The sequence below is a fragment of the Meleagris gallopavo genome, chromosome 13, assembly GCF_000146605.3.
Source record: "Meleagris gallopavo isolate NT-WF06-2002-E0010 breed Aviagen turkey brand Nicholas breeding stock chromosome 13, Turkey_5.1, whole genome shotgun sequence".
NCBI classification, from domain to species: Eukaryota; Metazoa; Chordata; class Aves; order Galliformes; family Phasianidae; genus Meleagris; species Meleagris gallopavo.
Window position 1 is genome coordinate 14,044,383 of NC_015023.2, and position 14,976 is coordinate 14,059,358.

At 36.1% G+C, this 14,976-nt stretch overlaps 1 protein-coding gene across 1 annotated transcript; it reads right to left on the reverse strand.

The window, feature by feature from the left end:
- Positions 1-6: 6 nt before the first annotated feature.
- LOC104913047 (A disintegrin and metalloproteinase with thrombospondin motifs 18-like) lies at positions 7-14,685 on the reverse strand. Its single transcript, XM_019619813.1, has 7 exons — positions 14,529-14,685; positions 13,363-13,489; positions 8,923-9,127; positions 6,576-6,767; positions 5,997-6,209; positions 4,940-5,087; positions 7-1,926 (listed from the first exon to the last, which is right to left on the reverse strand). Exons 1-7 carry the CDS (start codon positions 14,611-14,613, stop codon positions 1,811-1,813), a joined length of 1,086 nt encoding a protein of 361 aa, XP_019475358.1. The 5' UTR covers positions 14,614-14,685; the 3' UTR covers positions 7-1,810.
- Positions 14,686-14,976: the final 291 nt, after the last annotated feature.

Genomic DNA, 14,976 nt, shown 5'->3' on the forward strand with positions numbered 1-14,976 from the left:
TTTTTTTTTTTACATCATAAGTCATATTTTGTGACACTGCCATTTTCTTTTCTCAGTTTTCACTTAAGGAAGTGAGCAAAGAAATATAAAGGAAAAGCTATGCATTAATAAATTAATTATTTTACATCAAATAATAAAAAGGACACAATTATAAAAACAAAACAAAACAGAAAAAACCTTGTTGTTTTCCTAGAAAAGAGTTCATAATTATACAATGTCGAATATCAAGACAGAGCAATGTAGACTGAGATATGTTTCCAATCATCATTTCTTACAGTATCATAGAATACATGTTTTTAATTTAAATTGTTGCAAAAGGAACTGATAATTTTAAGTGACCACTGTCTGGCATTAGTGCTGAGCTGGCTAATCTTATGCTGAATTGATACTTTAAAAAAACAGTAAAATGCAGCTACATTCATCAAAAGAAGTTGTGGGATTGGGTGGAATTAGATAAATATGTCCCTCATAGTCACTCCCCAGAAAATTACAGTAGAACACAGCTCTGTCTCAGAACGGTTTTGGCAAATATGTTGGGTTGAATTTTTTTTAATTCAGAAACTTTTTTAGTTGTACCATTTGATGTACAGTGTCACATAACATCTTGATATGGAATGATGACAAATATTGTTTACATTTGTTTTGTTTGCTGATGGATTCTGAATTAAATGTAAGTATTAAGAGAGTGTATAAAAATAGAAATGATTTTTATTTGGTTAGAGAAAATAGTCTGCTTAGTATTTGCAATTTTTTCTTATCACCTGTATGAAAATATAACTATTCAGAGAAGTTTGGCATGAATTAATGGACTGTAATATTCCTGTTATTTCATTTGGGCAACTGATGAAACAAAATTTGCAGAGATTTGAGATTAAAAGGAAGACATTCTTCAGTATCTTGGCATTTAAAAAACCTAGCTTCTGAAAAAAATCTACTTTACTATATCAAGTTTAAATTTTAAATTTACATATCTTATGAGCTTAGAAAGTGAAAAAATAACATCGAGCTCAATAAATCTGAGTTCCTTGAGTTAGTTGAAATATGAAATTCTATTTTACTTGTAACACAGCAATGTTAAAAGTCCAAATATTCTAACGCTGAATATTTCTAGGAATACATTTCAAGTTACTAGTTAACCACCTCTGAGTTTCTAGATGAAGCAGAAAATGAATTCTTCAGAACAATAAAAACATAAGCATGATGCAAAACTTGCTTTTCCAGCAGCAAGTACAATAGAGAAGCACCATATATCTTTGTAGTGCACTATTTACTTCTCGTGGTCACACGTGTGACACTGGATTCTCCAAACAGTCATTTGAAAGTCTTTCTGTGAAAATGGCAGTAAACAGCTTCCTTACCCTGGGATATTATCATAAAAGATAAGAAAGGAAACACTTCTGATTGTGTGATCTGTCATACTGCCGTGCTGTAATCTTTTTCCTTGAGCTCCCAATCTCTTTTGCTTTGCATTCTGCTAAATTAGCCACAAAAGGCATCCTTGCCTGATTTTCTTCCTCATAACATGTGACAGTGCAAAGTGACACTTTTAAGGAAAGAACTGCCCCTTGAGTCTCAGTGTTCAAGTGATCCATAGTACCCTGTACTTTAGTGAGGTCAGCAAATAAAAAAAAAACATTCATTTTTCAACATATATCCAACAATTACTGTACCTCAGACATTCCCTTAGAAAAAAATGTCTCTTCCATCAGTGGTTTACATGGCACCATGTCTTGGCTCAAAGCAAAGTTAATTTCAACATAAATTGAAGAAGAAAATCTTGTCAGTGAAGGGTTCAGATAACATGCTGCTATCAGTTCTTCTTTGTGCATGATTTACAACATTGCTTGCCATAAAATTTGTGGTTACAGACACCATGCTGGGGTACTAGATGACACCAGCTGAAGAAATCCACACAAGAAGGATCATCTGAGAGAGAGAAATCCAAGCAATGTTTTAGTATTTCTACAAATCAGACAGTAGTTCCACCAGCACCTTCCAAAGTGACTTAATTTTCTGCATTCAGTTTTTTAGGGAATGTAAGGAATTGCACTTCTAACTTCAGTTAGGTGGCACGGATCAGGCTTTTAGGGCTTTGACTACGCCACAGTGGTGAAAACTTAACTAATGGGAATAGAGTCAAGATGACAATGTCTTGTTCTGAAAAGCCCAGCTTCTAATTACAAAAATAAGTTAGAAAAAATGTATCATTACGATTTCATTTCACCAACTTATGTGCAGCTCATACACATGGCCCAGTAGCTTTAAAAGCATTTCATAGTTACTCCTTTCTAGAGTTTTGGAGTGGATTCTTTAGTTTTCCTTAGAAGAGCAGAGTGGTGATTCATATGGATGATTTGTAAACAAATCCACAATGTCTGTGAGAGCAGCAAGACATTTCAATGAGATTTAGCAAAATTTGTAGCTAAACTGAAATCTTCTATAAACAGAGAACAGAATTTCTGTTAACATGATCAATAAAGGGACTTCACAAGGAGGCACTGAAGAAAATCTAGCCAATGTTGTCTGCATTGTCAGATCAACCATGTGGTTTTGGGAATTATCTTGATCTCTGTGTATGAATTTCTTTTGATTAGTCACCACTTCACTTTTTTAACTTCCTTTTTTATGATGTTAATGGTGATACTTTTGTACCTTTATCATCCTCAGATTTATTTGAATGAATAGGAAAATGAAAAATACTGCCATTTTACTACAGTTTTTAAAAACATAATCCCATCTGTAAATGCTAATCTTAGGTAAAGAAAACACTGTCCTTAACAAAGTGTTTTATAGGAACTAGGAAGCTCAGTGTCATAGTGCGTATGCCTTAATTGAGGAGAGTGTCAGTGGATCTGGTAGTTTAGCACCAGCTTTCACTTTGCTTCAACTACTGCCCACCACACAGAACTTGGCACTGGGGAACAGACAGTGCCACTTTGCCAAAGCAGTCAACAGATGAAAAGCTGCACAACTCCAGGTAAGGAAAGCTGTTCTGAGTTGGGACGATCACCCACCATGCAAGGGTCAATTTTCAAAAATTATGGATGACTGTTTTTTTTTTTTTAACTTTTATATGCACTGAGGAGCTCATGTTAATAAATCTTTATCCCCCTTTTGAAGACCAGAGCACAATGCTAACATTACAGAGGTGTGGCCAAAAACTTTATTCTTGGGACCTAATCCAAAGACTATTGGAATGAACACAAAGACTCCCACTAGCTTCAGTGGATGCAGACCAGGCTGTCAGCTCCTTATTTCTATTTACTCAAGTATTTACATGTTGTTTTAATTTTGATTCATTTCAAGCGGTTGGATTTGTTAGGAGTTATGGTGACCGTAACTGCATCTAACAGATGGAAGTGACCCAGCTTGTCTAGGAAAGTGTGTAAACTCTCCCTGAAACATTAATTTCTCAACTGTGATCACTGAGCTGGAGCTGCATGGCTGATAATGGAGACTGATTTGCTTCGATGTGATTCCAGCACAGCTGGTTCCTTCTCTTTTTGCTGGTTCAGACAGAAAGTTAGAGAGCAGTGAGGAGATAATTGATCTCTAGAGCCTGACGACCCAGTTATAATAAAGGTGAAAGAGCTCCTGCAGATGTGAGGCAAGAAAGAAACAGGCCAAAGCCAAAATTAGTAACAGACATTACTTCAGACATGAAATATAGCAGAGGGAGGCTGGGGTGAAAGAAGAGTGCTTGCTGTATCATGACAGAAGAGGATGTAATACAGAAATTCTGAAGTACAGCAGAACTTCTTAGGAATGTTAATTAGCATTTGAATTGTTAAAAATATTTAATTATAAAAACGGGAAAACTGCTCGTGTCTCTGTTTTAGGTATATTTTATATCTTAGTTTGGATTCAGGTCTGATACTCTGCGTGTCTTGAGTTACTACAGTGGGTCTAACTCTTCAGACACCACTAGGTTCTGCACTGAATATCATGAATCAGTACAGATGAGATGGGTTGTTGTCTAATGTCAAATTACAAGGTGCAGGGCCAGAGGTTGACCATTGCTCCCAACTCTACTTCATTTCTCTTGCAATCCAGCCTGTTTTACAGACATTACTTTCAGCATTTTGTTTTAAAATGGTAACAAGACACTTAATGTACAGTATATTGAAAATTCATGGTTGAAGTGCTTTAACATGTCTAGGTAACTATTATTACACTGGACAAACCTGGATCTCCATTAATTTTTTTTTCCATCACTTAAGGTGTCACAAGCAGTAACCAGCTTTTGAGCAAATACATTGGATGGGATGAATGCATCTCTCTCTTTCTTTAACGATTCTGAGAGAATTCCCATCCCATCATTGACACAAAGATTCTTGCTACTCCAGAACTCAAAACACACTGAAGATATGAAGAGGGATATAGCAGGCATACAAGTTAGAAGAAAGCTGAATTTCATTTTCCCTGACCTATTGGGCCATACTAATCAGGAGAAGAAGCAAAACTACAATCTAGTAAAAGCATTTTTGAACACCCTGGAGGTTGTTGCAATCTGAAGCTTGGGTGGAATTTAAAACACTAAAAATAAATTGCAAATTCTTACTGTTTAATTCTAAAGTCGCTATTTTTAATCATAAAAGAGTTCCAGCATAGGACATTCACAAAAGCATAAACTGAAGGTGCAGCTCAAAACCACTCTGTGTGAACTTTTAAATATATATATAACATATAAAAAACCATATCTCTATTCTTAAAATCTCTCTGAGTTATACTCAAGTCTGCTTTAAGAGAGTTAACTCTGGGAAGAGAGATACTATACTGTTGAAAGTAACTGAAAAGCTGCAAAGATGGGAAAATTTGTGGAGGAACATGTCAAATATAAATTTTAAGTGGATTTAACGAAAAGGTAATTTTGGCTGGATGTGGAGTATATCTATGTACATCAACATAAGCTGCTGCAGAATGTAGAGATGAGTTTTACCTCTTTTTGAAGGGGCTGGGCAAAAGTTAGTATTGCAGGCTCTCAGGATTGCTGGTTTCTGATGGGGCAAGCACCCAGAGGCTGGTCTCCCTTGGCGTAAGCACTGCACGCTCCGGGTTTGCACTCCCCCACCACATGTTACTGTACACTGTAGACAACAACAAAAAATTAATTACAGAGAATCTATCGGAGCCCATGAAAGCGAAAGGAAAACATTCTGACGGGCTTTAGATGAGACTTTCAGAGAGAGGTCAGGATCAGATGTGTCGATGCTTGGCGATTCCTATCAGGACCAGATTTTCAAAGGTGTGTGCATCTGTTCTCCATTCTTGAGCTCTTTCGAAAGTATGGTTATTTAAGGACTCAACTGAAAATTTGGTTCCTTAGGCATGTAGACAAACTGAATATTATAGAAAACCCATTCCTGATTGGCTGCACTGACTTCTTTTGAACTCTAGGCCTCTGGGCCCAATCCTGCTGTCGGAGCAAAGATAAAGCTCCCTCTGGAAACATAATTATGGCAGTGTCTGGGGAAAAACACTATGCATTTGCAGGAAGATCTATGAAGTATTTTAGAATGAATAAGCCTTTTACTTGTATGTGTTTCGTGAAAAGTTGTCTTTAAGATAAATATGATCATTTTCATCTGATTACAATTGTCAGGTATACATTGCTTCATATAAATGTTATTAAATGAGTGTGTGGCTCATTGATATGTGACTCATAAAGTAGATAAGTTCCAGAAATACAGAAGCTTATTTGCAAGAATGTAGAAACAAATACAGACTGATCCTCAAATTAATCATAGTATTTAGGGAATTCCAGGCAATCTGTGCAGATCCTCAAATACATTGTGCATATTGCTATGTAATAGTTCAATCACAGTGCAGTTAGAACACTGAAAAGGAAGTGTTGGGAAGCAACAATGGAATCGAGTGGCTCTGAAGCACAAATAACATTTTAGGGCAACCTTTTTGAATTTTATGACAAAGAAGTTAACTGCACCAAAATACATCATGGATGGGAAGGGAGGGACGAGAAAGCTTCCCATTCCTACCTGCTGCCAGGGCGAGGAATACCAGCCAGACACCATGTTATACAAAGTTTGGGATGGACAAGGTCCATTGTTACAAGTTTCTTCCAGGTCTATGTTTGGTTTCTTGATGTTTCTACATCTTCTCTGAGGGAAGGTGATTAATTTCCCATGGATGCTTTTCTCACCACATTTTAGTTCTCGCTTGCGTACACCTGGGCCACAGGAGGCTGAGCACTGTAAAAGCAAAGCACACCTTTTAAATCTATAGAAACACATTCAAAGGAGAGTGGGCTATGCTCAAGATAACCTAAATTACATGAAACTACAAAAACATTATAAAACCCCAAAGACCATGCTCCACATGTGTAAACAGAAATATGAAGCTAAGTCACCGGAAGTCCAAAAAAACAAAGACATCAGAATATATCTAACTACATCTGAATGTAAAGAACTGTGTTTTTATAGTGGCTTGCCCACAGCAAGCCTGATTTTCAAATGTCAGCTTAGCTTTTCTTTTTTCCTATGCTGTTTGTGTATGTGTCCCCAAGTCAACATTGTCAAAATGTGAAAAGGAAGACAGTGAGCCCTACTTTACTTTACCTCACTCCAGGAAGCAATCACCCACTGGAGCCGGTCATTTTTAGGGCAGCGTCCTAGCACACAGGTCTGCTGGGATTCAGGTTTATGGTCTTGGCTGCACATGCTTTCAGGCAAGATTTTAAGCTTGGGAGAACTAGTACTTGTGCAGTAGACATCCCGCTTCTTAACACCTCTCCCACAAGTCTTGGAGCACTGTAATGGAAAGAAATATTCGAGGTAGAAAAATGTAAATTGATATTATTTGTATTTTACAGCAGAACACAGAAACCATTGTTAATGTGCTCTGTAGCTGCCATTATAATGCAAGTAAACTTGAAATTCTATAACAGCAATATCTATATGTCAGTCTTACAATGTTCTTCTGAGTGCTTTCTTTTTGTAAATTATGAACTCTTAACAGCCCCCATGTAGGACAAGTAATATCTTCTTTTCCGTTGATGAGGAAAGTTGGATTTGTGAGCAAAATTGTTTTTTCTCTAGACAGAATAGTTGAAAGCTACTTCTAACCTCCCATCTGATAATCTCCCACAGCAAGATGTTCTCAGCTATTTGTTATCTTGTCCTCATGTTGGCCCAGAGGGACAAGAAAGAGACAGAGAAAACTACCTAGGGAATCTATACATAACTTCTTCACAAGAATCTCACAAAAAGACAGAATCTGATATAGAAAATGGTTAAGATGCTTGACCGAAGTTAATTGCCAAGATTACAATGAAGCTTAGGACAAGTCACTAGTGAATAAATATGTATTGCTTGAACTGTGGGTCAGTTGAAAAGACATTCCATAGCTTTCATTACCTCAGCATCCAATAAAATGCACTAATGAGCCATTTCTGATGAAATGAGGAAATAGCCCTGAAATAATTCTGTGGACTTTCTATCTTGTTGCATTCTCTTCTAAGCGTTCTTCTTATAATAATTAACAGGCACATTCCAATGCAGAATACCACATTATCAGTGTACAAATTAAATCATAAACGTTTTTTAAAGATTTCATGAACACAAAGTGCACTGAAATAGAAATACCTGTTTGCTGAAAATCTCTAGTTGTAATCTTATCCCCAAACAGATGGAAAAGCCTTTCATTTAAAATGATTCTCTGATTTGTGAAGAGAGACTGGGTAGTTTGCATTTTTTTCTTTTAACTCTTTTGAGCCTGTGATATAGTAGCTTTCATCTGACTTTTAAAATCTTTGCTAACTTGTTCAATAAGCCTGGTAAGAACTTGTGAACTTAATTTTTATTGATTAATTTAAAAAACCCAACTTCAATCATACAGCTCTAAAGAAGGGGATAATTGATTATTTTAAAATTTTTGGTAAAGCTTGAAAATGTGAATGTGTCTGAAGATTTTGTTCTTCCCTTTTAAATATCTAACTGTCATATGTTTTTCACAGTCTTTTGCCATAGTAGTGTTTCCTTCACATACACTGGAAGAAAAAGTTACTTGTCTGTCCCAGTATATTACAGGGCACTCACATGGAGAAGCAGACTGTGCTTCTTAACCTGGAAAGTTTAGGACAAGATGTGCTTGAACACCTATGGAATAAAAGTACCAAAGGAGTAACAGAGTTTTCAGTAAATCTAAATCCACCTTGGGTTTCACTAAATGAATATAGAAAAATCAAAATAATTCTTATATAGGTTTACTGTCATCTGTCTCTCTTACATCTAAAGATTTCCCAATACTTGATTTATCCTCACGTTCACAGCTTGTGCCAGCAGCAACAATAGTCACAGACTGAGCAGAGATGAGTTTTGTGTAAGCATGTGTGTGCTTTTAAACTCAGACTGGTTTAATGTCAAGCTTTTCATAGGTTTGTGAAGCAGGGTGTGTACACACAGGAATCTGCCTAGGGGCCTTATGTTCCTCAGAGAGATTAACTGCAGCAGTGTTCTACTTAGAGTTACTCTAACAAAGGCAAAAGTAGAGAAACAGTTATTGTATGTGTAAATCACAGCTTTATCAATCCACAATTTAAAAATGTGTGTGCCTTAATAAGTCCAAATATTTCTTCATTCCTTGACTGCCAGTCATCTCTAAGAAAAGTTAATACTGCTGTAGGAACTTATCTCAGACAGGAGTTAATGGCTTTGAAAAATTCATTGAGCCTTAAGTTATGAAACCAGAAAAAATCTTCCATCTGTTTGTATGCACCAGAAAGGAAACTTCCAAGCCCTCCTTCCTGACCACTTACAAAGGCTCATTAAAATATAGCTTACAAGTTATCATTACAAATAGAATTATTTGTACAATATTGATTTTCACTGTTTCTTTCTGCATGGAATTTTGGGCGTAGTTTTCATTATATCAGCAATAAGAAACACAAGTTTTTCTCCAGATTACCTGAGACCATAGTCCAGGGCTCCATTCAGGTGGGCATTCTTGACTATTGCATATCTGCACTTGTGTAGGGGTGCTAACAGGACACAGGGAATGGGCCACTACCTCCTCTCTTTGGAAAGCCTTTTTCTGGACACACTGGATGAGACGACTTTGTTGCCCTCCTCCACAAGATTTGCTGCATGCACTCCATTCACCTGCTGACCAGCTTAATGGAGAAAAAAAAAATGTATATTAGAAACACAAGATGCCAATTAACTTTATAAAATCAACACACGTGAATCACCCATGAAATGTGAATTATTCAGGGATTCTGCTTATTCTACTCTACTGATGTATGGATTTCAAGCAATCGAAAAACTTTAGTTACTTAGTCTTTCTTCAAAGAAGAGAACATTTTGGATGGGATGAAATATAAATAATACAGCTAGAAAAACTAGTATTAATTATTTACAACTCACACATCTACCAGAATTAACTTGCCTTTGAATCTAACCTGGAATCTGGAATTCCATTTGGACAGAGAGAGACACTGCCATTGAGGCTGGTGGAGTATCTAGAAAATCTAACAAATCACCATTCCTTTCTACCATGTCAGTATTTTAATTGAAATAAAAACCCCTCCCTGAAAATGGAAAAGAAAAATGTTCTCTAAAGACATGAGTGAATGATCACTTTTGTCACTTCAGCTGCTGAAGAGACCTCCAGATAAACTAACAGAGAAGAGAACGAAACAAAAGTGTGATGGATAGGCAGTAGATGAGATTGGCTCACTGGAGAGTCCTGACCTTTGCTGTTACATTGCTTTCCTTGTTACTTTCTCCTTCAAAAAAACACAAACTGGAAGGAAGTTCACCCAGCAGATACGAGAAAAAAGCTGGCATTGCAGGGAAAATGGGACCAACTTAGGTAAGCATGAACCTCCCAGTGCATTTGTCACAGCTCAACAAATGTTGACATGGTAGTATTCAATGATATTAATGTCAAACCTTAGCTTGCCTCTATTTACAAAAAAGAATAGGCTTGCTAAAATCAGCAGTCCTGTCAATAGCATTTCGAGGATTTAAATCTCCTCAGACTAACAAATTTGGCAGACAGAAGATGTGGGATCTAAATAAAACAGTGAGAATTTAACCAGCAAAAGCTGTTGGGCAAATCTACACTCCAGTCACAGGCAAGCTTCAGTTATGAATACTGTCACTAAAATTACACAAAGACTGAAGAAACACTGCCAATTGCTTAGGCTGAGTTCAGTTTTGAAATGTCAATAGCTGCTTAGTATTTCTATTACTGAAGCACTGAGTGGGTCCCCAACCCTTGTGTAACTCTTCAGACACACATCCAAGCATCTGTCCTCAAAGGCTTCCAATGTAAGATCATAAGAAACAACTGGATGGGAAAATGAGTGAAGAAAACAGAGGAAATTATGAATAATTAAAAAATTACTTGAAATCTCTAATTGAAATATGCAGCACTGAACTTAAGTATTTTACAGATTTTTAATAATTTATGTCACAGAATAGGTTGGTTGTCTTTTTTTGTCTCAAATCCAGCTGCTTGGCCTTCTATGGTTTCCTACAGCATTCACCCTGTGAGGACTAGAATAGCTGCTTACGTACAGATTTAATCACAGGAAAGGTTTTTTTTTTCTTTTCTTACTGTGTGAAAGATGACCAGCATCTCATTTGCATTTCTGATCACATCTGCCTGAAAACAAAACTAATTGTTTAAAAATATATAAAACTCTTAATCTGGTAAAATTCCTTTGGGAACAGAAGCGATCCCAACACTCAATCTAGTAACTTCAGTAACTGTCAAAAATAGTGGGAAATATAAAAGGGCCTAGTATAACAAATATTAATATGAAAAGTCAGTAGTTATGTATCTCCAGAACACATCAGACATTTTCTTTTTGTCTGATTTAGAAGTCTGTGGACCTTTGCAATATAAACATCTGGACAGAAGTTAATAGTTTTAATCCATTCTACAACTTTTAATTAGTTTCCCTTGATGTTTTTGACAACCATGATTGGCAGAGCAATCAAAAGCAATCATTTTAAAAGTCTATTTGCACAAACTGTCCAGAAAGTTCCCTTCTTCATAGAGGAGAGGACAATAAACTTTCTTTAATGTCCTCTACTAAACTGCCATTTTCCAAAATTATCTGGGCTGCGATCCAAGAGTATCTTTCATTAGCTCAAATAACTTAAGTAATTATGAGCAGATTTGCCAGTTCTGAAATCCAACAACAATGTGTAGTTCTGATGCCTGTGTTCTTACTGTTAGGATGGCAGTTTTGTTCCCCCTCAGACTTTGTTCCTATGCAGTAATTACTCCTCACTGACCTTTACAAGTCTGGAGTCTTCTCTTTCAAGTCACAAAACAGACACACATCTCATCTGTTAGTCACTTTCTTTCCTTGCCTATTATTCCCACCATATTTGTATTTTCTTTATTTGCTATTGTTTCCACCATTATATTTATTATTTTTTTTAATGTTGCCTCACGTGGTTTAAAAATAATTAATTAGCGAGTTGAATTGTTTTTTACCCACATGTGTAGTTTTGGGAAGCTCGGTCCTTTTATAGTTTTTATTTCTGTACTTTTTTAGGGATCAAGTTATTAATTGTGTTGTGGTAATCTAAAAATATCAGAGCAATTTTAGCATGACCATGTTGTACTGCATGTCAAAATGGACAGTCAGCATTTTCAGTGATATTTATACCAGTGGATCTTCAAAACATGTCATGATACCAGTTCAACAGAAATAGAATTTTCTGTATGGTCCAGAGAGAGAAAACAGAGATGAAAATCATTTTGCTGAAGTTTTATAGCACAACAATGCTACATGAAAATGAAGGTGAGCATAAGCTGATAAAAAAAGACTCCTGGGAGCATCACAGACACTACATTTCTGCCTACATGATACTAAGTTCATTGGTTAAAAATAATTCTGGCAGGAGATAAGTCACATACAAACAGATTGTGTTTGGCTACAAAGATTACTTTAAATTAGTATTCAGAAATTCATGTGGCTAAGAGCAATCTAAAGAAATTGCTGAAGCAGGAACATGGGGCTCTCATGTGATATACTGCCATTATTTAAATCTTATCTCTATCCTTTTGTGGTTGTAATGTATAATTTACCATTTGGATTCTGTGCTCTGTGCTGTAATCTTTAAATTTCGCAGGAAATTCCAAACTATTACCGGACTATTTTTCAGAATGTTCAACATATTGCAAATTATGGATTTTGAAGCAAAAACAACACTACCATAAAGCATATCTGTCTTTTTGTCTTGCCCCATCATCCTCTTCTGCACTGGGGCAGATAGGGAAAACCAATTAAATGTGTTATTTTTATAACACACTTAGTGGGCTTGACTGACTGGTTTTACACTTATTGTATTCATCAGCACAAGCATCAGCAGATGACACGAGGACTACAGCTCCTCACTCCTTCTGCTGTCTGCTGCTTGTGCACTTGAACTCTGTTTTCAACAATTTTCCTATGCAACAATTATTTTTTTGCCATCATATCACTGTAGAAAATCTCCTGTCCTGGAAGTCAAAAGTTTTTTTCTGATCTTTAATATAAAATTAATATAATGCTAAAGTTGAAAAGTCAGGAGTCCAAATGTGAAAAAAACAGCAGAAGACAGACAGTCAGTGTACTCTTAAATCTCCCCATTTAAATTCTAAGCCACATGATACTGTGTTTAATTATATGAACACACAACATTTTTTTTTTCCAAAGGACTCCTACCACAGCTACTATAAATCAGTGTGACTCCTTTGTTTTTAAAGGAGCTCTGTTGATTTATACCAGCTGGATTCTAAAGGCTTATCTGTATGTCATTGTCTTCCTTTGCATCTCACCTTTCTTATGTCTTAGAAAATAAGGTTGTTAACATAAGAAATGTCTTTATTTTTGTGGGAGCAGGAGCATTGCTGACAATTTATTTGGCTAAGATAGTCCTCTTACTGGTATCAAAATACTGTATGAAGTATTTTGCCCAAAAGTCACTAATTGCACTTCACAAGATTCTTTTAGCCTAATCTAATATGTGGAATCTGAGTCAGAAGGCCAAGCTTCCACATGGGGAGTAGCACTTTACTCAGGAAATGGTCTTATTGATTCAAGGTGAGTAAAGGTGGCAGAATGGGCCTCTAAGTAACTTAGATTTACTCAGTGTCACATAGCTAACCCCAGCATGGTGACAGAGCTGCAAGCAACCCTCAGGAGGTCTTGCCTAGCAACATTAGAAATACTGCCTCTATTATTATCATTGGGCAGAAGCCTACACAACTAACGTTTTTAAACAATTACTGTTTTAAATTACAGAATAAAAATGGGTTCATCTAGCGGGCTGTACAATTCTATGTGCCTATCTCAGAGAACTTCCTTGCACAATGAAAGGCAGAAAAATAAAGAGAACTTACTGTGCTGGGCAAGGATTAGTATTGCATAGTTTTGTTTCAGTTAAAGGCTTCATCCGTGGACCACAAAAAGAAGAATTAACTCGTGTACGATGATCTTCCAAACAAATTGCTTTTGCTGTAATATGTCCTATGGAAGTATTAGAAAAAAAGTGTAATAAAATAAATGTTTACTCAAAATTCAAAAGAAAAAGAAGTAGGAAAGAATTTTATTCGATCCAGTCCAAGGTCATCCTTGGTACACTTCCATTGACTTGAACTAAATAAAACAGGACTTCATTTGGTAAATGGTTTTTAATGGTAACTTCCTTAAACAGTCTGCTGGTATGCTGTGAAGCCTTAACAACAAACTAACAAGATATTTCTGAATTTCACATATTTTTCAAATTCAGGAACATAACATGGCATTTACTTGGGTCATCCAGTCCAATTCTTTGATATCATGGGCAACTGCATCATCGAATCTTATTTATATGACCCACTTAAAATTTAAAGGCCACTCAAATTTCAGTTGTTTTTTTTTTTTTTTTCCTGCAAAATTTCCTATGTGCCACTTTTCTGCTTTCATTACATCCTACAATTACTTCCATTGATGGAACACCCAGAATTTAAAAAGAATAAATACACGTTCTGAGGAAAGCAAATACCCAGAGGAGTATGGTAATAAGAAGTCTTTAGCTTATGTAGAATTTCAGAGTTTAAGTTTGATAAACTCAAATATTTGTAATTAAACAGTGAGAAGACCAGTGTGCAACTGTCAGTAAAGTTCTTTATAGTATTTTAGTCTTCAGTTACTCTCTACAGATAGATAAAATTTACTCATTATTTGTTATCTTTCTGTGTTCCCAGGATACAACTACATCAAAGCACATATTTAATTCCCATGTTACTTCAACAGCAAGATATGTGCACAGATTGACCTGAAGAAAAAAAGACTGCCACGGTAAGTGACATGAATTGAGACTGTCGTGATTTTTTCTTTCTACCACAGAAGAACTATGAAAGGTACTTCATCTGTATTATAAATTGTCAGATTAAAAAAAGGGACCAGGTGTTCAAGGTATGTATTGTTACACATGCTTACAAAATTAAAGGCAGCTGAAATGTCTGAGGTGAATGTGTAAAGAGAAATGAAAACGAAGAGCATCAAATATTAAGAAGTTACCTACCCCCACCACAGGTAGCTGAGCACTCTGACTGCACTGTCACCCAGGAGTGGCTGTGCTTTTTGACAGATGTCTTGTTCTCGTTCATTTTGGAAAATGTGTATTCCCAAGCAATCCCAGGATTTTTGCCTTGTAGCAGGATCTACAGATAGGTAATTGGAGTTTGGTTTAAAGAAAAACAAAACAAAAACAAAAAAACAAGTTGGGGGGGTAGTTAAAAAAAAAAAAAAAAAGGGAATTCTCTGATTTGGAAGGAAGATTAAGTAAACATGATATATTCATAATGTATTTATACACACCATGAAACAATTTTCCAGAGACCTAGTTCTTTGTTATACAGAAACTCATCAAAGCAATTCCTAAACATCAAAATGGTTCTTTGGACCAGCACCTGCAGAAATACAAGGACAGTGCAGAAAGGGTCTGTCTGTCCTTTTAGTAAGTCATGTGT

Coding starts and splice junctions, on each gene's coding strand:
- LOC104913047 (XM_019619813.1), bottom strand. CDS start 14,613: ATGAACGAGAACAAGACATCTGTCAAAAAGCACAGCCACTCCTGGGTG. Junction 9,128..13,362: donor ACTAATCCTTGCCCAGCACA/GTAAGTTCTCTT, acceptor TTCTCCATTAAG/CTGGTCAGCAGGTGAATGGA. Junction 6,210..6,575: donor TGATTGCTTCCTGGAGTGAG/GTAAAGTAAAGT, acceptor TTGCTTTTACAG/TGCTCAGCCTCCTGTGGCCC.